General features: G+C 36.7%; 1 protein-coding gene across 7 annotated transcripts in view; it reads left to right on the forward strand.

Moving 5' to 3' along the window:
• SLC71A2 (solute carrier family 71 member 2) overlaps positions 1-25,517 on the forward strand; it is a 73,004-nt gene extending 47,487 nt beyond the window's left edge. For 5 of the 7 annotated variants that reach the window (XM_022566500.3, XM_022566502.3, XM_089912940.1 and 2 more), the window contains exons 4-13: positions 4,391-4,471; positions 5,605-5,732; positions 7,492-7,606; positions 13,013-13,231; positions 14,862-14,975; positions 17,946-18,017; positions 19,446-19,558; positions 21,049-21,146; positions 22,894-23,036; positions 23,752-25,517. In XM_022566500.3, coding sequence (XP_022422208.1) covers positions 4,391-4,471; positions 5,605-5,732; positions 7,492-7,606; positions 13,013-13,231; positions 14,862-14,975; positions 17,946-18,017; positions 19,446-19,558; positions 21,049-21,146; positions 22,894-23,036; positions 23,752-24,003 — 1,335 coding nt within the window. In that variant the 3' untranslated portion in view covers positions 24,004-25,517. The remainder of the gene's footprint in view (positions 1-4,390; positions 4,472-5,604; positions 5,733-7,491; positions 7,607-13,012; positions 13,232-14,861; positions 14,976-17,945; positions 18,018-19,445; positions 19,559-21,048; positions 21,147-22,893; positions 23,037-23,751) is intronic. The other 2 variants (XM_089912943.1, XM_022566501.3) reach the window with 2 other exon arrangements.
• Positions 25,518-26,791: the final 1,274 nt, after the last annotated feature.

A 26,791-nucleotide genomic window follows, 5' to 3' on the forward strand; every position in this document is an offset into this window, starting at 1 on the left:
TGCTTTGCACACACACACACACACACACACACACACAACACAGTAATTCTTGCTTTCTTAATTTGGACAGGAACTTGTCCTTTTAATATCCTTTTAATTATCTGTAAATAAAATAGTTAAAACAACCTACTTGAGAGAGATGACTTCATAAATTTTAAATAGTTTTTTATAACAAGCTGCTAATTTATCCATTTATTAAAACATGTTTAAGAGAATTCACAAGTAGATAAGTCTAGTACTTTATATGCTTCAGGATAGAGCCACTAAAATGTCAGTAAAAAAAGTGTAATAATTGGTTTGAATTATGGGCTTATGGGTTAGTCTCAGGTCCTAGAGCCACCTCACACCTGAGTTGAATCCCTCTTCTACTGCTTATGAGCCCTGAGCCTTAGGCTACTTACCCTAATAGTACCCATCTCAGAAGGTAAGACGTTTGTGTGAAAGGCATAGAACAGTTTGGCATATAGGAATGCTAGCTGTTATTCTTTCTTGTAATCAATTTGAAGTAATGGCCCTACTACTTCTAAGATTAAGGGAAAGCCTGTGACAAACAGTCTGTTTCTTTATATTTTAATTAAATTTAATTGCACTTTCATATGCTTTTCTTTCTGCTTTCAGTGGATCTTCCCTACATCCATCCCCTTTTCTCCCCTTATCAAAAGAAAACACTCCAGCCCTCTTGCCCATATTGTTCTTTCCTTGAAGTCTCAGGATTACCAGCTGTTCTTAGACCTTCATGCTTCACAAATTCCCTTTCCCGGACTTCAGTTGAACTAAAGTCATTTTGTGGATCATATTTCTCATTTGCCCTGTTAAACTGATTGTTATGCACCCTGGGAAGGGAAGCTGTGTACTGTACAGGGTCTTACTGGGTCCTAGGTCTGAAAGGTGACCACTGTTTTAGTACGGTTATTTTATGTGAAAGGATTTGCATTTGTCAGTTATGTAAATAAAAACCACAATTCCATTAGTGTGAAATTTTCTCTTTGATGTCCTTTTAAGAAGTGAAAGAGATAAAAGTCATTATTAGTAAAATACTGTATGAAAAATCAAAGTGAATGAATATAATTTGGGGGTAAACTATGTCTATATGTTGCAGGTTCCTTGCGGCTTATAAAGGATACTTATAAAAGGATACTTGTTATAAGATGTGAACTTTTTCATGGAAAAATGAAAATTTTCAGAAGTAGTTAAATAACTGTACTTTATTCTTCATTGGTGGTACCATTGCCCCCTCAAACTCAGTTGTAAAGTTAATTAAAATATTTGAAGGAAAACAAAAAAAAATTTTTAGTTTTAAAACTTGTTAAGGGTATTGACCTAATTATTTTAGTCAAATGTTTGCCAACTGCATGTTAAGGAAAACTTAGCTTAAAACTTTTATGATGGCTATATAAAGTATAAAATTCATGTACTTCTGCTTCAGATGAGTTGTATTTGCTATTCTTTGTATGCTCTAAAAAGTTTATTGGATAATTGTATTTAATTGAACAATAAGCTTTAATTGCTGCTTTGTCAAATTAGAGCCTGTAAGGCCATGTCAGAATTACTGGCCAATTAATTATGCCACCTTAAAAACCTGTTGGACTGGGAAAGCTAATTTACAAAAGTGACGTATTAACTGTTGGTTAATTTTGCCATCCACACCTAGGCTCCTACACACCATGTTTTATCCAGTATTCGTTGGGCCACGATAGCATGGCTTAGTACATTCGGTCCTCATTTTTCCCGGATTTCATATTTGCAGATCTGCCTACTCGCTAAATTTATTTGTAACCCCCAAATCAATACAGTGCTTTCATGTTCATTTATGTATGGCATAAGGAGGGAATTTGAGTTGCCCAACTGCGAGTTTCCAGCTGAGGTTGAACAAGGGGACATTCTCTCTTCTTGTTTCAGGTCTCATACTATAAACATGTTCTTTTTGCAGTCCATGTAATGCCATATATTTTGCATTTTTGTTCCTTTTGTTGACAATTTCTCTGTTTAAAATGGCCCCAAGTGTAGTGCCAAAGTGTTGTCAAGTATTTCTATATGCAGGAGGGCTTTGATGTACCTTATGGAGAAAATACTGTGTTAGATAAGCCTCATTCAGACATGAGTCATAGGGCTGTCAGCTGAAACTTCATTGTTAATAAATCAACAATATACATATTAAATAAGGCATCTTTAAACAGAAACACACATTAATCAATGTTATGTATTGATCAGTTAATGAAACTATGTGACCAGAGGCTTGCAAGAACCCAACCTTGTGTTTCCTCTGTCAGCAATGGTTCCGTGTTCTCTAATTCTGTGAATAATGAGAATCAACTGTATTTGTGTTAAAGGCTAGGGCCTTTATGTCAGTCTGGTTTTAATTTTTAAACATTTTGTTCTCATTTGCAAATTGTGCTCTGCATCTTTAGGACTGATGAAGTACTTGCCTAATCAAGGTACAAATATCCTTCTTAATCTACTGTTGTAATAATGTGGCCTGATAGGATCTAGGGCTAGATTGGGTAGTGAAGAAATAACTCTGGGACAGGAGAAAGTCTTTGATTTTTAAGAAATACAAGTTTTCCAAAGAGGCAAGTATTTACTAGATTGAATTTTAGCATCTTAATAAAAATGTAGGTTCTCCCAGAGGGTATTTTCGACATCTGTTGTCACTGAGAATTTTATTTAAATAATAATTATTTAATGAATAGATTAAATTACAACTTAAATCCAGAATCTAGATAGCAGTATCTTTTATCTGTAAAAACTACATTATTTTAAATAAAACTTCAGTGCTTGGCCTTCTCATATCCTTTGTTTTAATGGCATGCATTCTATATCTTAAAGCATTGTATGAAATCTAAAATCAGAACTGTCCAAAAAGTTCTCCAGGGTTCTTTGTGTTTAGAGTTTTTGTTACTGTTTTTGTGGTGGTTGTTACTTCAATTGCCTTGTTCTCTTAAATTTCTTTACGTATTTTTCTTGGCCAGTTCTATACTGAACTGGTATTTGATATGCCAAGAACTCAGGCATTTGATATTTTTAAATTTTATTTATTTATTTATGTATGTATGTATGTATGTATGTATGTATGTATGTATGGCTGTGTTAGGTCTTCGTTTCTGTGCAAGGGCTTTCTCTAGTTGCGGCAAGTGGGAGCCACTGTTCATCGCAGTGCGCGGGCCTCTCACTCTCGTGGCCTCTCTTGTTGCGGAACGCAGGCTCCAGACGCGCAGGCTCAGTAATTTTGGCTCACGGGCCTAGTTGCTCCGCGGCATGTGGGATCTTCCCAGACCAGGGCTCGAACCCGTGTCCCCTGCATTGGCAGGCAGATTCTCAACCACTGCGCCACCAGGGAAGCCCTGATATTTTTAGAGAATTTTAAAGCAACGTAAAAGATTTTCGTTTCTAAAATTTATGAAACTGATAGTTGCAAGTCGTGAATTTAAGCCCTGCTTCTGCAGTCGTTTAGCTCTTAGTTAAAGGAGATCATTTAACTGTCTTGATGCAAGAACAGACCAAACGCCCTGGAAATCCACTGTGGCTTATAAATTACAAGGTTTGATGCCTGGGTAGGGTTAATATTTTATTTCAGAGGAGCCAAAATGCTTTTCTCCTCAACTTGCCTGCCCTCCATTGAGTCTTCTCTCACCTCCCCTTACATCAGTTTACTGGTGGCTGATAAGGGATTAGAATCCTATTCTTCTTCTTCTCAGCCATGTGACCTTGGAAACTACTGTGAGTTGATTTGCTCTTAAAAGTTCTATTCAGTTTACCAAACCTCTTTGAAAGCCCTTATTACCAGACCCTGTGATAGGCATCAAGGGTACAGAGAAGGAAAGAAACCATTCCTCTGACCTTAATCTCAATTTCTAATCCAATAGAGAAGACAGACAATAACAAGTAATTGTAATAGAGTGTTACAGTTATAATAGAAGCAATATGTACCAGGTTGGGGGGGAGGGTTGTTTGTTTTGCACCCCTCAAAAACCAGTGTGATTAATTCTGTTTGAGTAGCTAAGAAAATAGATAGAGGAAGAGGTGCTCCTTGCTCGGAGTTGAGAAGAATGACTAGTAGTTTACCAGGTCCAAGTGTGGGAAGCATACAGGCACAACAAGGGCCTTTGCAATGCCTGTTGGCACAAAGGAACACGGTATTGTATATGTTCAGAAAACTAAGAAGTATTGTATATAGACAAAACATAGAGGATGTGTGTTAGGTGATAGATGTTGGAGTGTTCTATCTGTATGCTATGCTGAGGAATTTTTTAAATGTATTATGAAATTCAAATACACAAAAGGAGAGAATAATGTAATAAACGCCCATGTACTTATCACCTAGTTTCTATTTGTAGTATTTAAAAGCAAAGTTCAGACACTCATTATTTCACCTATTAAATACCTGCTAAAGAATTTCAACTCTGCACAGTGGAGAGTTTTAAACAAAGGATCAAGGAACGGAAGTCTGCAGCTCATCAAGGTTCTCTTGAAGGTATGTGGAGGACAGATTGGAGGGAACTAGGACCAGGGGCGGGAAGCAGTTAGAAAGCAGTTTAATTTAAATCCAGGCAAGAAATGCTGAAGAGTGTCACACAGCAGGGGATGGATAAAGAGAAATCATTACAAGAGAATGGTCTGAAAAATCGCCTTGGGGAGTGGAGGGATGATGGGAAAGCTTTGGACAGCTTCTTAGCAAAGATGGGAAGTGTGGGTGTTTGGTCAGGTTTATAGGGAACAGTGTGCATGTTAAATGTCGAAATAGGGAAGTCCATTTGGCTGTAGGCACAGAGCTCAGAAGAGATATTGCAAAGCTGTTCATAATGTAGGTGGTGGTGGCCATGTGTGCAGACAGAGCATGTAAAGGAAGGATGATAGCACCAACAGGGTCTGAGAGGCAAGCCTGTGGCCACCTCAAAGGGCCCTGATTTCAAAAAGGAAATAGATATGGAAGTGGCCAGCAGGCAGAGTGACTGGCAAATTGTGAGGAAGTGGTAAATGTGAGTTTCTTCCTTTGCTTATGTGTGGTGTTCTTGCTTCCCCTTAGCCTCAACTCTTTTTTCAAATCTTATGCAACTTGCATTATCTCTGTCCTAAGTTCACCAGGCAAATGGAACTTTAAATTTGATGGCAAGAAAATTTGCTTTTCTTATGGACATTTAGTATATGCATACTTATCCTGCTATCCCTATTAGTTTATCCCTTTGAGAGCAGAAGGTGTGTATTCATTTGAGTGTCTTCACTTCGGTTAATTCAGAGCTTTGCACGTGATAGATATGGTATACATATTTATTAAAATGAATTAAGTGTCTGGCTCCTTTCCATACACTTGGTGTGTGTTCACGTTATGGGCCAACTGTGGGTGTATATATTTTACATCACCTCTCTTTTCCAGTTTCTCCCAGAAAATGAGCTCTTAAACCTTTCTTCCCTCTCAAACAGCACGCTTAAAAATTTTGTTAGTTTTTTTTTTTTTTAATGACAGGTTATATTTAATGTTTCAAATTACTCTGTTTTGGAGCCACTGAAATGAATTGGAGCATTTAGAAATACATTTAGAAAATAAGAATTACAAGTAGTTGGGGGATCACATTATAAATCTGACCTTTGCTTCTGCTTTTTCTCCAGGGCCTGCTCTCTTTTCTGAGCGCCCCACTCATAGGTGCGCTGTCTGATGTGTGGGGAAGGAAGCCCTTTCTCCTCGGCACCGTCTTCTTCACCTGCTTCCCAATTCCACTGATGAGGATTAGTCCATGGTGAGTGGCTAGGTCCTCCATCATGACTGTCTGTTTTGGGTCACATGTGGACAGTACACCTGCAGTGTGCTTTTTAACTTTTGCAAAACAGCTGTACCTGTGTTTTCATTTGAACTCTTTGGTTATACTGAAAGCTAGTAGGCAGTTGCCATCATGCCCACCTAAGTTCTTCACTTAGGTGAAGAAATAGAAAGAAAAGATGTCTCTAAGGGCAGCTATTGTTGCCATGAGGTAAGTTACAAGATTAGGTCCTAGGAGGGGGCACACAATCCCTGTACTCACTCAATTGTGGCTCATTTGACTTTGAAAATGTGTTGTTTTTGTCAGCTCATTGCTCTAGGGCACTGACATGAACATAGTTTATATCAAAAGGCAGGAGTCACTTTTGTGTGTACTGTATTAAGACCAATAACCTATTCTAAATCATAATGTGAATTTTAATTTGATCTCATTTTTTCATGATAAATAAGGAGAGAATAGTTAGCATGTAACCAAGGCTATTTAGTTAATAAAAATGGGTTGGAATTTGCACCTGAGCAGTAACTTAGTTTTTCTGGAGTACAGAGGATGGTATTTTGGCCAAAATTCCTGTTGCTGAGATGCTATTCCTATGTGAAGAACATACTTTAGAATGGAGGGTTTTTGTGTTTCAGTTTTTTGGGTTTTTTAAAAAAAATTCAATTAATAGTTTCAGAGGGGGGTGCTCATGTGAAAATACTCTCATTTGATTATTTGATAGAAATTTTAGGTCAACATTTGTCATGTTCCAAATGTGTTGGCTATCTATAATGAATCATTTTATTTCCTACCAGATAAATTTTTATAAAATACTTTTTGGTATTGAGTCTTTCTGTCCAAGAACAAGTCATGCTTTTCTGATGAATTAGGGTTTTTTTTAATGTCCTCTCAATACCTTAAAATTATTTTCTTCAGATCTTTAAATGATTTTACCTCTTCTCTTCCAGTTTTCATGCTGCTGCTTCTGCTACTTGTGTAGACTAATGAATAATGTTAAATAAAAGTAATGATTATGGACCTATCTAGGACCTATCTACCTCATATATATGAAGGAAATATAATGTTTCATCATTGAGTATTAAGCTGCCTTTTGGGTTTAAAAATACTTGTTCCTATTTTATTTAGAGATTTTCTTTTTTAAAATCAAGGTTGAATGTCAAATTTTATTTGATGCCTTTTGCATCAGTGGAGATCATTTGAATTTTCTTAGATCTACCAGCATGATGAAGCATATTAATAGATTTCTAATATTGAAACATCCTTACCTCCTAGGATTAAACCCTACTTTTTGTTCTGTGAGATTCTGTTTGCTAATATTTTAACTAGATTTTTTAAGCATCTATGCATATGATAGAAATTTTTTGTCTTAATTACATTAATTTTTAAAATGCTTCCTGCATTTGTGTATATGTATTATTCTTAGCTAAAGCTAGGAAGTTTAGAAATTTTTAATTTCTGTTCTGGCTACCTTTAAAAGTATAACTTTACTGCATACCCTTACTCTTTCATTTTTTTAAACTGCATTTACTGAAACCCCTTGAACAATGACAAAATTAGTATGTTTCTCCTTCCTCTCCATCTTGATTATAATTTTATTAGTTGTCCTCTATATCTTTAAATATACATGTATTTTTAAAATTTATTTGTTGGTTTATAGTCTTTACATGATATCTTTGGCTTTGGTTATAAAAGTGTGTATACACTACCTCTCTCATGGGTGTTTAAAATAATCTTTTTATAGGTGGTATTTTGCAATGATTTCCATTTCTGGAGTCTTCTCAGTCACGTTCTCTGTGATATTTGCCTATGTAGCTGATGTTACTCAGGAGCATGAGCGAAGTACTGCTTATGGATGGGTAAGATAATAGATTGTTTTTTAATCAGAGAAATAATGGACATTCTACTAAAAATTCACTGGAAAGTGAGATTTTATTAAAATAGTGTTAAATATTGACTTATGTAAAAGAAAATCCAAAGCAATTGAAATGAAAAAGGAGACTTATGAGAAGTTAAAAATAGCAAGATAGAAATTGCTAGTAATTTATTTTCTGGTTTTAGTGTTGGAAGATTGGCAGGATGTGTTGAGTTGTCAGTTGCAAAGTTTTTTTAAAGTTGGTTTGATTTGTTTCTTGTTAGCTAATCTCTTGAGGAAACGTGACAGTAAACAAGTGCTAGGATCATAGGTCTCTGTGTACCTAATTAGAATTGGAGAGGTGATAAAACCTCAGCCATGTTAATCCATTGTTACTGTATTGCTAGTTGTGTGACTCAGGCACTTATTTGGGACATGGTACTACAGAAAAAAGGACTACATTCATTCAGCAAATAATTGCTGAGTGTAAAACAAAAGTTATAGGAGAACTTTTCTGGGTAATTGACAATCATTTCTAATTTTCTTAGGCAAGATAATGGCACTGTGGTTACATAGGAGAAGAAAGACCTGTAGAAGATGGCAGGCTGAAGCCATTTAGGTCAGAGTGTCACAACTCTGAAAATTACTTAAGTGGTTCAAGGGGAAAAGATGACAGGCGAGCATTTGTGGGTATGTGTCCAGTGTGTGAACCTCTTGGGGTAATTGGGTGTGGACAGGAAAATTTTTCCCTTCTTCCCTTTTAGGTTCTTTGGCCAGCATAATAATTAAATTGTCGTAAGACAGATTAACAGGAGAAAAACAAATTTAATTTCATTTGTATGGGAGTCCCACAAAGATGTGAGATACTCAAGGAAAGTCAGGCAATTGAGGCTTATATACCATCCTGAGCTAAGGAGAAAGAGGGTAGGGGTCTGGGGCTTCAAAGGGAAGGAAGACAATTCACAGGAAGATGAGAGCAAATATCTGGTAAACAAATGTTTGCCATTCCATGCAGATAAGTCTGATATAAAAAGTTATCTTTACTATTTGCTCTCTTCCTGGCATAGGCCTCCTGTCTAAATTCTTTTAGGCTGTTAAGGGAAAGGTAAAAAGCTTTTCCTGAGTCTCCTGGGTCTTAATTGCCTTCAGCTAAAAACAATCTACATGCCAAAGTGGCACATTTTGGGGTGGCTTATTCTGCTCCCCTTCAGTGTGCAGTGTGCTCTTCTCTCCACTTTCCTGTGTTTGAAATGTTTATAGTAAGAAGATGGAAGAAGAAAGATGATCTGGCTGGTTTGTTGAATGTTTGGAGGGGGATTGAATGCCAGAAATTCAGGTTACTTCTCTCCTGAGTCTTACTTTTTCTTTTAAATCCCACTTCCTGGAAGACAGTAAGTAGTCATTCAGTGTTGACTGAATGAATAATTGTATGGATCAATGATGGACATATAAGTCAGTCACTGCTGTTCCACAGAACACAACAGCAATTTTTACTTTGTTGACTTTAGACATCAGTAGTTTAAAAACTTCTCCTTCGACCCCACTTACCCTGTAGCTATTACTTGCTCTCTCCTTTCCTTCTTCCCTCCTTCCCTGAACGTTTCTCATGTCATGTCCTAAAACAGGGGCATCTCCAGAGTGCTGCGGAGGAGGACAGAGGGAGAAGCAGATAGGAAGGCTTCAAAGAAGGCAGGGTGTTCAAGGTGGGCTCTCAGGGTCGGTCAGCAGATTTGAGGGGTGCCAGAAGCCTTATTTATCACACTTGTGCAGCTTTTCTCAACATCACAGAAAACACTCATTTCCCTCCAATTTTGTTCGATTTTTGTTCCTTGCTTCCACCAGAAAAACCCCTCATGAAGCTGTTGTGCTAAGCACTCGTACTTAGGAAAGATTTCAGAGAGAGAGAGAGTTCTGCAACCAAAGTGATCATGACTTAGTTCCCCTGTCTCCAGCTCAGTTCTTCATCTGTAAAATGGCAATTATAATAATGGCTGTTCGTAGGTATGTTGAGAGAAGTTAGTGAGAGGAGCGCCCTACTGAAGTGTGCCCTCAGCCAGCATGTAAGGCTTCCTGGACTTGGTCACAGGACCCAGGATTTGGCCAGTGGCTAACCTTTACATTTACCTCTACATGTCAGATGTTGAGATGACAAACCTGAAAAAAGTAAAAGAAAAAAAGCTTGCAGGCTACCTTACAGATACAGGAGGATTTATTGCCAGTTAATTATAGGATTGTCAATCAAGTCTAGCTGAAATTCTAAGAAGCATTTTGAGATCTGTTAAAGAATATATATGTATATCTTCCTTGCTGAAACTCCTCCAGTAAACAAAGAAAAGTGGTAATTTCTTTCAATGGCTGCAATAATGAATTTAAGTTAATGCTCATTGAGAGACTGTTGTGGTGAAGTCATCCTTTAGATTTATTCACCGCTGTCGTATTGAGTGTTAAAGAGGGATTTTAGATAAATACACAAACTAAGCAAGTAGGCTGCTTTAAGTTTTAAGAAAGATGCAACATTTTACATAGAATTTCATGGGGCCATAGATTCTCAGAAACTCATTCAACAAATATTTATTGAGCAATGTAACTAATCAAATAAAACAATTAGGAAACCACTGCTGCTCCCTGTCCCCTTCTGATATTTGAAATTTGGTGACTAACCTTTTTATTTTCATTTCCATATTCCACATGATTAAATTGGCTCTCAGAGTATTCATTATTAAATATTTTAATAACAGATTTTTTCCCACTAAATTCCTATTGTTTCTCACTATTACTACATGTATATAATAATTATGTTTTACTTTTTGCATACTTGAAGAAATTAAACTGATCTTTAAGTGTTATACCTGCTTCAGTGGACCGCTAAGGGAATGGAGGGAGGAAGATTAGGGTATTATAGGTGGGCATTAGTAGACAGAGAGATGGGAGGAGGAAATCCTGAGCACTGTAGGACCTAAACAAATTGGGCTGTGTTAGGAGGAGGGGATAGGCCTGCCCCTCTGTGTCTGAGAGCATTTGCCTTGCGGTACCATCTAAGTCAAGTTATGAAGCTTTCAGGTCTTCAGATACATAGACTTGTAACTAATAATGCTCATGTCTTTTTCGTGGTTTGCAAGACTTAAAGATTCTCATTAAGATTTCTGCCTTTGGTAATTTCTCCATGGCAGTGTACAAATGTTTGAATTATGGAAATACCAGAAAATAGAGCACTTCTCCCTTAGAGCAGTGTTGCAGGATACATCACATGGATGGGAAAGATGAATTTAAAAGTTTACCATGGTTTGGAGTGCATCATTTATTGATAATGAGCATTAATCTCATAATCAATCATTCTTTATCCCTCTTGTTTATATCTGAAGTAGTTACTGTATCCCCTTCAAATTTGTGGGGGAGCTTAGTAAAGAAGGCAGTCATTTTCTATTCAAAACTGATGTATCGTGTATTCTTATATATTAAATTATTGTTATATAGATAATAATTTAATTCCATTGTTCTTTTTTTTTGCGGTATGTGGGCCTCTCACTGTTGTGGTCTCTCCCGTTGCGGAGCACAGGCTCTGGACACGCAGGCTCAATGGCCATGGCTCATGGGCCCAGCCGCTCCGCGGCATGTGGGATCCTCCCGGACCGGGGCACGAACCCGTGTCCCCTGCATCGGCAGGTGGACTCTCAACCACTGCGCCACCAGGGAAGCCCAATTCCATTGTTCTTAATGACCAAATCTTGAGTTATTGAACAGTCTTTATCTTAGAAAATGTCCAATTGTCTAGAATAGAATTATGATAGAATTAGAAATGTCTTTGACAAATAACGAAATAAATGATTGAGTGTTTTCTTCTGTATACTCCATGATCTTTAGATTCTTTACACTTGGAATGCTGTGGAATTATAGAAGCAGTTTTAGCTGAAATTTAGGTCTAAGTCTGACTGTGCATTTTAGTGAGAAAGATTAATTTGAGAAATTGGAAAATGGCTTCCAGTTCTTGCTCATCTATGTGAACTTAAGACATATATTGTTTCTTTATTTGTACATTGAGTTGTAGAATATCTTCTCAATTTACATACAGTAATTTGATAAGGATTAAGTAGTGGAAAACTGTTATGAATAAATGAATGAATGACCCATTTTGTGCAGGTATGATGTTGTTAGTATTAGCACCTGAGGACCCTGCAGCAGTGCTTCCGTAGCACGTGAGGATGCTGCAGGAGCGCTCCCATAGCTGTTTGCATGTCATTGCAATTTATAATATAAAGTTACATGATTGCCTTGATCTTCTTAAATAAAATGAAAAACCCTGAAGGGCAGGAGCTCTGTCTTCTTGTTTATCTGGCACATAGTAGATGCTCAATAAATATTGAACCAGGGAATTCCTGTTCCCCAAATTAGAATTCTCTATACTCCCTTTTTTTCTCCAGAAATTTTTTTACTTTTGGCTTTTATAATATTTTTAGTATAATACTAATTTCCAATACATTGTATTATCACATTCAGTTGGGGGGTGATGGATGAAGAAAAAATGTTATTGGCTACCCAGGAGTCATAATTTCAATCATAGATAATGATTTCTGTAGTTTCTATTAAAATCCATTAGAAGTTTAAATAACCAACTTATTATAAATGTGCTTTTGACACTCAGTCTGGTTATAATTTGGAGACTGCCCATTTAAGCTTCTGAACATTCAGATTACATTTCAGAATAAAGGGAGCTTTCTACGTGCTTGTAGGAAAGCAGTGTGAAGAAGCTTCACATGGATTCAAGTTGCAAGGGTGATCAGTTGAGTCAGTGGTTTCTGGTATTAGGTGGAGGTTGGGGATGACAGCATGACAAAAGTCCCTAGCCTGGGGATTTCTCCATTTAAAAAGCTTTGACATCTCCCTCAACAAATCTTTTTGGATTTTTTGTTGTTGTTATAGCTTTTTCTAAGATTACCAGAGATTTTCCCCCCTCTCAGTGCTTATTAAATGGTGAAACAGTACATGTTTTTGGAAGATGAAATCAAGCCTAGTCTCTGAGTAATTTGTAGATTTTATCATCAACCCTGCAGAAATTTTTTTCATACCTTTCTCTCTACATCCCCATTCCCCAAATAAAGAAGACTAAAACATGTATATTTTATTTATGGGGAAGGTTTTACAATTTTTATTTCTAACAAATCATTATTTTGTATTCTTGTAGCTTTCTAGAATAACTCCAGTTAGTTAATAGCTTATGAACAAGTCCTTAAAACAAAATTACTTTCATTCTTTTTCATTCTTAAAAGTTGTGTGCAACACAATCCTTTTGTCTTTTTAAAGCCAGGGATGGATGGCTTTAGGTATGTACCTGTGGGAACCTGGATGAAAACAGGAATATAGCTGCACACCTGCAGCAGATGGGACCCTGGGTGAGAGTGTGCTTTTTCCATAGGTCTCAGCCACATTTGCAGCCAGTCTGGTCAGCAGCCCAGCCATTGGAGCATACCTGTCCGCCAGTTATGGAGACAGCCTTGTTGTGCTGGTGGCCACAGTGGTGGCTCTTCTGGACATCTGCTTCATCTTATTGGCTGTTCCAGAATCTTTGCCAGAGAAAATGAGACCTCTTTCCTGGGGAGCTCAGATTTCTTGGAAACAAGCAGACCCTTTTGCGGTAAATAAAAACATGAAAACATTTACTTTCCTAAATATCTTTCTAAGCCATGCAAATAAAAGAACATTCCTGCAGCTTCAAGCATCCTAGCAGTTGTTGATCTATTTTTTTTCTCCAGTAAAAATAGAAAAAATGTATTTGCAAGTAAGGGACTGAGGTAGACTGTATACCAAGGAATATATAGAATTGCTACTTCTTAAGTCAGAAGTGGTTATCCTGTGGGAAGAGACAAGAAATGTCCAGTTTATCCCTGATGAAGACTTGGGAAGGAAGGTTTTTTTTCTTTTTGCATAGTTGTTTTCATCCTTCTTTTAACAAAATAAATGAAAGTGGCCATTTGAAGCGGTTGTTTCGATTCACTTCAATTCAAAAAGGTTAAATGCATTTGGACCGACTAAAGTAGTTATTATCTAAGTTGTTAATATACACCCATGTTGAACAGAGGCTTTGAACTTGTCTTTTGCTGATTGAATAGAGTCTTTGTTTTCTCTTTTGTCATGGGGGAATCCCATTAACAACTAGAAAAAGTACTGAGAAGAAGAATCTTCTCTCCCCACCTTCTCTGGTTTGAAATTGTTCTTGAAGAAAATATGTGCGGAAAAATATAACCAGAGATTTGATATTTGTATTTTTCCCTTAAGTTTACCTTTTAGGAAAAATACATATAAAAAAACTAACTCATGAGAAATTCTTTTCTAAAAAGCTCCCTCATTGTATGACCTGGGGACCCTGCTCATTCTGTTTGCGCTGTAATGTCAGATATCAAGAAATAGGTGTGAAGAAAAGGAAACCAGGAGTGGAGCCAGTCAGACCTCCCACCTTGTCAAGCTACACAGAGAAATTCCTCTGTGAAGTGGAACTATTGTGGCTTACTTTTCAGGGCTGTTATGAGGATTGCAGTGAATGTATATAAATTAACCAGTCTAGTGTCTGGTATATAGCAAGGTCCCAATAGACATTAGCTACTTTTGCTTTTAATTATATGAAGGTTACAGTTATGATCACCTAGAATGCACTGCAGAACTCTACACTCTGTAGACAACTTTTGGTGCACCTTTTGGTCTACTCAAACATCCTGTGTAGAGAGGAGTATAGGATTTTGGACAAGGTTGTAACATTCAAAAAGTTGTTACTGGTCAGAGAATCTTGTCGTCACTGACCCCATGGCTGGAGCATACTTTTTTGTCTACCAATTTTAATGGCAAATTTAATGCTAACATTTAAAAAAATAGAGTAAATTTATGTGTAATGAAAACACTGTACTGTTTATGGCTTTAAAGGAGTTGTATTATGAATGAAAGAGAGAGATGAGATTTTCTTAAAAGGTTCTGGAGCAATGTTTTTTCAGGGTCTGTTCATAGGACGTTCAGGGTCTGTTTCAGGATGTGAACCAGTGTTGTTAACAAAGAGAGAAAGCTGTAATATTTGAAACATACCTCTGAAATTAGGACTTGTAACCTCCTTAAAGAGATGGTGATAGATTTAATGTTAAGGCTCAATTCCTTTTATAATCCATTCATCTTTTGTTATCCACCTTAATAGATCAAAACAGTGCAGCCAATATCCCAGAATATCAGTGACATCAGTATCTATTTGCTTTTTATATGTTTCTGTTTCTGCTTATTCCTAGTCACTGAAGAAAGTTGGAAAAGATTCTACCGTCTTACTAATCTGCATCACTGTTTTTCTTTCATACCTTCCTGAGGCTGGACAGTATTCAAGTTTTTTCCTCTATCTCAGGCAGGTGAGTAGTGAGTGCCTAGTAGCTTTTGAACATGAGGAAAACCAGAGATTGGGATCTGGCTAGAGGTATTTTGTGGGAAAACACTGTAGAGAAAAAAAATGTGTTAACTTGCTTCTAGTTATAAATGTAGGTGCTGACATATAATTAGTAGTCAGGAGACCTTTAGTGCAATAATTTTAAAAACACAATAAAATGTTTACTGTGGAAAAAATTTCTTTGAGAGTTATACAGAAAGAGAATTAGTAAAAACAAAATTTATTAAATCTTTAATAATACCCATTAAATTTCACAGAGAGGTAAAGTTTATTTCAGAAGTGCCCTGACCCCTGGGTCTGATCACAGCCAGCTTGCTTAGCCATCTGTAGTAGGCCATAGCTCAACACCACTGTAGACTTCAAGGTGGCTTACAAACAATAACCAAAATAATCTTTTCTCCCTTCTGATTTTTCTCTTTAAAAATTTACACTTTGGGCTTCCCTGGTGGCGCAGTGGTTGAGAGTCCGCCTGCCGATGCAGGGGACGCGGGTTTGTGCCCCGGTCTGGGAAGATCCCACATGCCGCGGAGCGGCTGGGCCCGTGAGCTATGGCCGCTGAGCCTGCGCGTCCGGAGCCTGTGCTCCACAACGGGACAGGCCACAACAGTGAGAGGCCCGCGTACCGCACAAAAAAAAATTACACTTTGTCCTCCCCAAAAGGCAATTGACTTACAGCAATTAAAAAAAAAAGTTCCCTTTTCCAACTGTTGTTTTAGGTCTCTGGGATTGCTAAGACCTGAGTTGCCTTCCATTGCAATCCTGTCTTGGTCTTTTACTGATTTCACTAGAAGTCCTCCTCCTAAGATAAATTCCTCTATTTTTTAGAGATATTTTTAAATAAAATTTGTTAAATTCTCCGTTCTCATAGTTTTCCTGAGAGTATGAGACTATAATATTTTATATGGTGGCACGTTTAAGTAAAACTTTTTTCAAGCAGTTTTATTTTTGCTTTGCTCATTATGGTGGGTGGATGCTGGAGATTCGGACGGAAGAGTGGTGAGATAGTGTGGTTAATGTAGAAAATTATATATGCATATATTAAATTACATTAAATTTGCATTTAATATAGAAAATAATGTAGGAAAAATGGGAAAGTCCAAGGAAGAAAGTGAAAAAACATGTCTCCTTTTCAAAGTGTTCAACATAGAGTTCCCAGCAAATCTATTTCTAGGTATATAGCCAAGAGAATTGAAAACATATACCTATACAAAAACTCTTACACAAATTATTATTCATAGTAGCCAAAAAGTAGAAACAACCCATATGCCTATTAACTGATGAAATGGATCAACAAATGTGAAATATCTATACAATGGAATGTTATTATTTGGCAGTAAAAAGCAATGAAGCACTGGTACACACTACAACACGGGTGAACTTTGAAAACATTATAAGTGAAAGAAGCCAGACCATATATAGTATGATTCCATTTGTATGAAATGCTCAGAATAAATAAGTCCATAGAGATAGAAAGCAGATTACTGGCTAGGTGGTAGAGTAGGCTGGGGGAATGGGAATCCTAATGGGGTACGATGTTTCTTTGAGGAGTGATGAGAGCTTTTAAAATTGGTCATGGTGATAATTCCCAACTCTGTGAATATAAAACTAAAACCATTGAATTGTACACTTGTAATGGGTGAATTGTATGGTATTTTAATTCTGTCTCAATAAAGCTGTTTTAAAAAGTATATTTACGGGGGGGTGTGGGGAAGGATGGATTGGGAGTTTGGGGTTAGTAGATGCAAACTATTACATATAGAATGGATGGACAACAGGGTCCTACTGTATAGCACAAAGAACTATATATTCAGTGTCCTGGGATAAACCGTAATGGAAAAGAATATAAAAGAGAATGTATATTATGCATAACTGAGTCACTTTGCTGTATACCAGAAACTGATGCATTTTAAATCAACAATACTTCAATTAAAATATATATATATATTTACAAATTAGACTGAGAAATAGATTCCAATTTTTAAAAATTGCATTTGATTAGAGAGTAATAGGATATTATTAATGTCATTAATGTTAATGTTAATTAACATTAATGTTAATAGGATATATTAATGTCAGCAGCACTGGTTTGGGAACCAGAGGTTCTAGCTCTAACTCTTTTTATTAGCTAGTTGTGTAACTTGAAGCAAGACGGTCATTTATGAAATGTATACAATTATTGAATATGAAATGTATACAATTATTATTGTATACAATAATTTTTAAAGCTTTTTTTGGAATTTTATAAAGTTTCAATAGATAGAGCAAATAAAAACTTGATATTTAAAACTTAAAAGTTTTAGTAGGCATTTCAGAGCTGCTGTTAAGATTAAGAGGCTTAGAAATCATTACCAGCTAACTTTGGCTGCTCATTAGAATTAGAATCACCATGGAAGCTTTTTAAAACATACCTGTGTCTGGGCCCAGAGAGTCTGATTTAATTGGTCTCAAGTGGATTCCAGCATCTCATTTCTCCTCTCTCCCTTCTTCTCTTCTCCCCTTCTCTGTTGCTCACATGATTTTAATGTGCAGCCAAAGTTGAGAGCCACTGACTTTGCCAGTGAGCATACTCTGTGTTGGCAGCATCAAAAATCGAATCATTTTCTTCATGTTCTCTCCAACGCTTGATAATGTTATGTTTGTCTCTTGGTGGGTTGCAGATGGGGATGGATATGAAAAAAATAGGTAGGCCTACAATAGAAAATATTATCTTAATATTTAATATTTGTTAAATTAAGTTGTGCCACTTATAATGATTTCTTATGACAGATTTAGATATAAATTATTGGTTAAATAGGTTCAACTTTGAGCACTGCCTAATTTGCCATTGTCAAGGTTTTATGAACTTTCCTCAACTATTTTATTCTATGGCTTTAATGGAACATAACATTCCTTATTTTTATAATATCTGTATTACAAAGTGTTTTCATTTCCACAGGTCATAGGTTTTGGATCTGTTAAAATTGCAGCATTCATAGCTATGGTAGGAATTCTTTCTATTGTGGCTCAGGTGAGTGTTATTTTACCCATCCTTTTTTTTTTTTTTTTTTAATGTTTTTAATCTGAAGTAACTGTAGATTCATAGGAAGCTGCAAAGAAATATTCATGGAGATCTCCTGCACCACTACCTCAGTTCCCCTCCTCCTCTGCCATGGTAACATCTTGTGTCCTGTGGTACAATATCAAACCCAGTAAACTGACAATGGATACAGACCATAGAGTTATTCCATTTTTAATAGAATCTTAAGGTTATGATTTAGGAGGAATTTAACACAACTTTTCAATACTTTGTAGAGCATGTGTTGTTACCTCTAATGGATCAATTCAGCAAATAAAAATTTGCTTTTACAACCACCAGCCACAATCTAACTCCAGTATTGCAAAATTAACCAGAAAAATGTTTCAATATTATTTTAATATTGAAAAGTAATGAAGGTGAAAAGCAGAAATGAAATTTTGTAACTATTACAATCCTTGCTATCCCCAGGACTGAAGAAATGGTGATAAGTCAGTATGTTAGGATATATGTAATGAGTAAAGAGTATTTATTAAACGTTTCCCCATCTATTATAGGACCACAAAAGACAGGGCATATGTGCTTTAAATTAATTCATTGATATGCTTAGGTGCATTCACTATATCATATGGGACTATTATGAGGCTATTTTCCTGGAACAGCTATATGCTGCTTTAAAGCATGGTAGGCCAGGTGGAGCATTCTTCTGTGATAACTCTTTCAAAGAGAAATGAGAAGCCTGCAAAACTGTTTTGCCCAAATATTAGAATTGACAAGGCTTATAGGAATGCATCAAACCAAGGGTCTTTTTTTTTTTTTAACTGTATCAGCAAATGTAAATTATGTTAAACTTTCAAGTTGCTTATGATTTTGGCTTGTTTTTTATATTAACTCTGGTTAGTCAGTTAGCCCAGATTCACCTTTTATCCTATGCCTTTTCAGGCTATATCACCTAAGTTTTTAGTAGAGTATATATTTGTTAAAATCACATTTGTATCAGTCCAACTTTGTGAAACTGTTAACCCCCACCAAAGTCCCACATACTCTGTAAATGTTCATCAGGGGTTTGCTATTCACTGGTGGTTAAATTATTGGCATTTCTCCAAAGAGACAGAGGCATTTTCTTCTCAATCACAGTAACTGTTGAACAGCTGTGATGACCTTTTGGGAAGTGATAAGCACCAGATAAACAGGTTTCTGGGGAGGAGGCCAAAGGCCCTGAGCCCAGGTTAGTCTGGGAAGGCCCCGAAGTTTCACCCCTTTTGAGCTACATCAGTACTGCACGGCCTCCAAGGTCTTAGGTCAGGTGGTCTGCTATTTTGAGATTCTTGGTCACCATTAATGGGCTTCCCCACAGAACTTGCATCAGATCTTGTGCTTGTGTTCATATGATTACTCAGGATTATCCCCTTTGCTTTGCAGACGGTCTTTCTTACCATCTTGATGAGGTCATTGGGGAATAAGAACACCGTTCTCCTTGGTTTGGGTTTTCAGATGTTCCAGTTAGCCTGGTACGGTTTTGGATCTCAGGCATGGTAAGCCTCTCCCATAGATTCTTATGAACTAATAGATGTATCTTTTAGAGGAGCTCGAATTAGTTGAGTGTGATGTGAAGGAAGCAGGAGTTATTTTACTGGCATAGTGTATTCAACATTTCAAAAACTGTTTAGACTTAATTTGGGGAAGGGTAGAGCTGGTAATTTAGGATTATTTGGATAGATTGCCTTCACCTCAGCAGGCTTTCAGTGAGTTGTTACTTCCTCCGACCCTCCAAAAAAAGTTTTATGCCTAATTTTTAAACACATTTGTCAATTTTTGGAGACAACACATTATAGGCAAAAACAAAACAAGAAGACAAGGAAAAATGACTGATTATGGTGGGATTTATTACTATCATTAGCTGAGTGACTTTGGACAGTGACATAACCTTTATAATACAAAGCATATGAGTTAGATGAACACTGAGATCTCCTCCAGAATCTTGTATATCCTGATCAGTTATTACTCCTAATGTATTAGATTCCCATTAAGAGGAAGGAAGGTCAAATTAAGCCCTGTGGAATAAGAAGAAATAAAAAGAATTTTGAGTGCTATTTTGTTGTGTGGCAAGTTTCCCTATGTGCCTGGCTACCAAATACTAGAGTCCATATCTCCGTTTTAGATATTTGAGTTGGTCCCCATTTTGCAGTCATAAATGGATGACACAATTTAGAAGAACTCGAAATGCTTTAGGTGGTCAGTGGTTGATTCTTTTTGTTCTTGGAAATCTTAATTTCAGTCCCATGAGCTTTGGTTCAGTAGCTGATTCAGTCAAACTCATGCTACCTTAGAAAGATTCTGTCAACCTAAAGGGTTTTTCCTTTTAAGTAAGGACGTGCATGTCATCCCCAAGAGAGTCTGGCCAAGCAGGTTTTAAGCCCAGTTGGGGCCTCACTTTGCTCACACTCAACGCGTAATACTGACACACATGTAGGTCCCTTTCATTGAGAAAAAAACAAAGGTCTAAAGGAAGCACACTTGGAAGTCTGCAGGATGTCATCCTGAACTTCAGGTCTCTGAAGTGTTATGTGCCACCAACTTTTTCTGTAGGTGACACACAACACTTTATTGAGGGGTAGAAAACTGAGCAGCTCAAAGACAGTATGGAGGTGAGCCTTTGAGAAGTACAAAGAAAAAAGTGGAAAATTGGTAGTGAAAATGTGGTATTTATAGGAACAAGAAATCCTTTTGCATTTCATTGAGCTTGCATCTAAATACGGTAATAGGGAAACTAGGAAGAAGAACAGATTTGACAGAGGTAAAATAAAGAAATGAAACTTTCCCAGCCCGTGAAGTGATCAGTATAAACAGATGCATAACCTTCTAGGTTAAAAAAAAAAATCCATTTTTAAAGAGGAAAAAAATAAATGCAACTTAACACAAGAAAACAGAAAGCATTTAGTGCTTTTGCCGTTGATTGTACTCTGAACAGTAAGCTCATTGGGGCTGGCCTGCTCCCTGACCGCAGCCTGTCCTGTCATTGCAGGATGATGTGGGCAGCAGGGACCGTGGCCGCCATGTCCAGCATCACATTTCCAGCAGTCAGTGCCCTCGTCTCTCGGAATGCAGAGTCAGATCAGCAAGGTGAGGTCACTGTTTTCCTCCTTCAACGGAGACGTACCTGCCATAAGCATGAGCAACTCTGAACCCCTCTTCACATCAACAAAGCAAGAGGTTACAGCCATGTGGTCCCTGCTCAGCAATCATACCTATTTACTTTGGCAAATAGGAAAATTATGTTTTCCTTCCTACTTTGATCTTTGATCATATTTTTGAAATCTGGACTCAGCAGGTCAGAATACTAAGACAACTATCCATTTTCTCTTTTCAGTTTTGACTCCTCTTTTATTTGTCACCGTTAGAATTTACTAGACTTTAATCGACTGTAATCATATTTTAACAGACTAGTTAGTAAAACAATGAGTTCTTTATTTAATCACTGAAATTTCTTTAATTTGGAATCACTCAAAGTCCATTACTCAATTTAGGAAATGATTCTTTGAGTGGATAAAGAAAAATAAATCTGAGTAGTTCTTGATAATTGGATGCAGAGTGAGAGACAAAATTAAGATGACTGTGTAGAGTAGCACTCTGTCTAGACTCCTCCTTCATCCTTCTTGTGCCTCTGGCTTCCCTATCAAGCAGTTCCTACTGCCAAAATTAGTCCTTTTCTTTCACCATCACTTAATGGCTTACCTGACTGTAGTCAGGAAGTAGTGAATTTTAGAAGAAAAAAATTTTAATGCCTTAGAGATATTTCTAAAGTTTCAATAAAAAACTAGATTGGAAAAGCTAGTTTATTCATTGCAACTATTTTTCTGCATCAGAAATTAGCCATCTTATTCATATCTACTTTTTTTTTAATCTTTTTTTTTTTTTTTAACAGTAGGTCCTTTTAAATATAGCAGTATCATTTGAAGACCACAAATTCTGTGTGTTACCCTGGTTATGTTAACTTAGCTGACTGCATCCTTGGGGAGGTGTTGTGCTTGAAGTAAAGGCATGAGCTATCTGTGAAGGATGGGCATTGCCTTGGCATCTAGGAGACATATCCTATCTCTCAGGGCATGAATTTTCTTTGACTTTTTTTATACTTACATGTATTAATACAGATGTTTCTAAATGTCAGCATATAAACTTATTAGAACACACTGTATTAGGTTGAATTATATTTGACCATTTTTGATTTACAGAAACATTCATCTCATGATTCAAGCTAATTTTTGACCTGCCAAATTAGATACCAGAGATATCTAGAAATTAGCACTTGGATTTTTCAGTAGAGGTGTACAGGGAGATGGACCTGGAGTATGGAGGTCACTGTGAGGAACAGAATCTGTCTGAAGGTGCTGGGAGCACACAGCATCAGGACCTCTGTGGACTCACACATGGGCAGGGATACGAGAGGCAAAGGGCAGATTTTTATTATAAAAGTGCCATTAAATGAGTAGAAAAGGAAAATCTCAATCCACAGAAAAGTGTAAATTACCTATAAATGGAGAATATTAAAACTTTTTTATTATTCCCTGATTATAGGAAGATCTGCTGTTAGGGAATTCAGCCTCAAAAGGATTTTAGAAACATCACTGTCATTTCATACCCTATAGATCATTGAGTGAGGACAACATTAAAAGGACATAGAAAACCAAGGAAACATTTGTGCAATGAATGAAAATATGATGGGTAAAGTCCCTAAAATCTCCTTTCTACAGCCCAGACTACTCAGTCCAGCAGAAGCAGTATTTCATATTAGTAAGAAAGTACTGATAAGTCTCCAGTCTTGAGACGCTTATCTGAGAAGACTGGCTCCCTTCTCTTTTTTCTGACTTAGGAGTTGCCCAGGGTATCATAACTGGAATAAGAGGACTGTGTAATGGCCTGGGGCCAGCCCTGTATGGCTTCATATTCTACATGTTCCACGTGGAACTGACTGAGTTGGAACTGGAATTGAATTCTAACAATGCTGCCCTGCAGGTAATTTGGTAATAAGTCTAGGTTTACAATAGCAGTTGTGTCTGATTATAGCAAAATCTTCTGACCTTAAATTTGGAAAGTGTTCTTATTTTTATAATACTATTGTATTTGACAGTAGTAAGTGCTATGTTCATTGCTTCCTGGGACTAGGGAGGGATCATTTCAGTGATTTAATATCTTATGTAAAAGATTTGTCTTAACCTTGTTCAGATTCTGTTTTCACCTATATAATTATTCTGATCAGAATGCTGTCCTCTGGTGAAGCTCAGGCCAGATAAAAGATGAAATGACCTAAAATTCCAGCTAGAATTTGAGCTAGAGTGCTTTTTCTACTATTTATTTGCTATTACTTCCCTCCTTCCAAGCTATATTTAATATAGATTTCTATACAAAATTGGAATTAGTGTTCATGTACATAGTTCATGATCTCAGGTCACAGGGCAGGATTAGAGATAAATAACTGTTGTTTACATGTTTACATGTTTGGTTAAGCTGTTGGAAAGTTTGGTTAAGCTGTTGGAAAGTGGTGCACAAAGCAGTGATTAGTTGCCCTCCATCATATTCCAGACGCCAGGCTCTGTTAGAATTTGCTATGACACTTAATGAACATTTGCTTATGAGAAAATAACTCACTTTTCAGTGGTGTGCTTTTTTGGGGTCGTCCAGGACTAATTTTGACTAACCAAATTCTTCATTTGTTTCCCACACCCATCAGGGAGCTGTCATCCCAGGCCCACCGTTTTTATTTGGGGCATGTATAGTTCTTATGTCTTTTCTGGTTGCCTTATTCATCCCTGAATACAGTAAAGGCAGTGGAATTAAAAAACATAGCAACAGCATCAGCGGCAGCCTGACCAACACAATAGAACGAGGCAGTGATGAAGACATTGAGCCTCTACTGCAGGACAGCAGCATCTGGGAGCTCTCTTCCTTCGAGGAGCCTGGGAATCAGTGCACTGAACTATAAACTGCAGAAACTAGAATTCTGTAGACTCCATCTCTGAGAGCCATGGAGGAGCCACACCACACTGGAGACTTCATGGTGCTGGAGGGGAGATACTAGTGGCATGCTTCAGGCCGAGTTTGAGAAGTAACCACCTCCATCCCTCATCTCCCGCCCCTTCCTCCTCCTGTTCCTTTTCTACCATTCTCTTTCTTTCTGTTTATATGTTAGAACAAGTTAAGGTTTGAAATACTTTTCTGCAAATAATATGCAACTCTCAAAGTTATCTGGAGTCCACACTTCGAAACTCAGAAAAAGTCTTCTCTGGTAGAAAGGATGACTTTCCTTTAATAACTCCAGAGTAAGAGTGACCATGTCCTTTTCAGTAGAAGGTGCAGGATTATAGTACAACTGCCTTCTCTGGCAAAATTTGAGATAAAGAATCCCATATTTTCTTCCCTCCTGTTTCTCTGAACTGTGCCTGTTTAGCCCATAGGTGTTTATGAGTGGCTGCTCAGTATCAGGGATCTATTGCCTTTGTTCAAAGGTCAAGCAAATAACTAGTCTTACTCTCCTTTCCTTATCTCTACTTCCTATTCTTGGCTAGAATGAAATTCAGCATATACACATCTGGACAGTAATAATATTGATTAGTGATAACCTTTACCGGATGAAGGAAATTTTTTTAATAAATTTAAATCATGAAGAACTAGCAATTCAGATTCCTGGGCCTAATGTTTTGGTTAGATCCAAGGTGATTTTACAGAAGAAAAACATACATCAGCCATTCTGGTGGCAACATAGAAATTGGAGGGTGCTTGTAAGAAAGTTTTCGACAATGTAAACATTCCTAGGTGAGAATGAAAGTTAGTAACTGGATGCCAGTGGAGTTTATATCCAAGTTTAGACTCATGTAATGCATTTTTACTATATTTGCTCCCACCCACATCTCCTGTGTCTTACTTTTCAGTGTTTCTCATTCATCACACCCCTGCCTTAACTGCTCTATGTAGGCATTTGTTTTCAGTCAGTCTTTATTTTCATCTATGTATCTGCCACTTGAATCTCATGGGAATATGCACAGTAAATTCCTTTCTAAAATATGATGGTTTAAGAAGCTCAGTTTCAAAATAAGTGTCTTGCTAATTTTTCGAGATGTTTTATGGACAAAGAAAACTTTAGATTATATGTGTTTTCCTGCACCAGTAGGTGGACCATTAACTAGGGCCCATCTTTAACACAGCACTCCTTTGAAAGTTTTATAGGTATGAAATATATGTAGATATTCATAAGGAGTTTTAATTTTTTTTTTGATGGGGTGCTATGTAAATCTTGTATTTATAAATGTAATGAAGGTATTGACAGAAAAAAATATATACAACTTTTATAAAGGATTGTGTACTGACTGAATACATTTAAAAGAAAATATATTTTGAAACCTGTTCTGCTGCAAACAAAGATAACATATCTTTTTACTATGCTGTTGGTTTTTAAGTTAAGCTTCCTAATGCATAATAAATTTGCAATGGATACTTTTATGTCTTTTGTGTTTCTTTACAACGAACAGTACCATTGATCTTTGCGTTCTCCTTTGGGTGACTTTCAACTGAAATAAGTTTTTAGTCTTTAAGCTAATGAAGAAGATATGTGTATTTTCAAAATAAGTTTCATTTCAAAATCTCCCTTCAAAAAGTTGTGATCTTCAAAAAGAGATCACAACTTTTTTTTTTTTTTTTTTTGAAAAAGCAGGGATACAAACATACTTGTACACCCATGTTTATTAGCAGCATCATTCACAGCAACCAAAAGGTGGAAGCAACCCAAGTGTCCATTGTTGGATGAATGGATAAAGAAAATATGGTATATATTATACATAAATGGAATATTATTTGGCCTTTAAAAGGAACGAAATTCTGACATATGCTACAATGTGGATGAACCTTGAAGATATTATGCTAAGTGAAATAAGGCAGTCACAAGATGACAAATACTATATGGTTCAACTTATATGAAATATCTAGTCAAATTCATACAGAAAGTAGAATAGTGGTGGCAGGACTAAGGGGAAAGGGAAGTGGGAAGTTATTATTTAATGGGTAGAGTTTCAGTTTTGCAGGTAAAGTTCTGGAGATGGATGGTGAGGATGGTTGCACAACAATGTAAATGTACTTAATGCCACTGAACTACTTAAAAATGGTTTAAATGATCCATTTTATGTTAGGTATATTTTGCCACAATTTTTAAAAGATGCTCTCGTGGAGTCTTTGTTCTTTACCACTGCTTATCAAAATTGTAGTTTCGTTTCTTTTTTTTTTTTTTTAACCCAGTATAACAAATGTCATTTTTTAAAATTAGGTAGATTTTAAAAATTGAGATAAATTTAACCATTTTAACCATTCCAAAGTGTACAATTCAGTGGTTTTTAGTTTATTCACAAGGTTGTACAGCTATTATCTAATTCCAGAACATTTCCATCATCCCAAAAGAGAAACCTCATACCCATTAGCAATCACTACCAATTCCCCCTATCCCCATCCCCTGGAAACCGGTAATATACTTTATGTCTATAGATTTGCCTATTTTGGACATTTCATATAAATGGAATCATACAGTATGTGACCTTTTGTGTCTGGCTTCTTTCACATAGCATGTTTTCAAGGTTCATCTATGTTGTAGCATGTGTCAATTTTTATTCCTTTTTAAGGCTGAATATTCCATTGTGTGGCATATACCACATTTTCTTTAGTTAATTGATAATGTATCAATCAAATGTCAGTTGGCATTTGGATTGTTTTCACTTTTACGTTATTAT

The sequence above is a fragment of the Delphinapterus leucas genome, chromosome 6 (assembly GCF_059928025.1).
Source record: "Delphinapterus leucas isolate spDelLeu-1000000601 "Yukka" chromosome 6, BTC_Dleu_Yukka2, whole genome shotgun sequence".
In the NCBI taxonomy this organism is placed as follows: domain Eukaryota; kingdom Metazoa; phylum Chordata; class Mammalia; order Artiodactyla; family Monodontidae; genus Delphinapterus; species Delphinapterus leucas.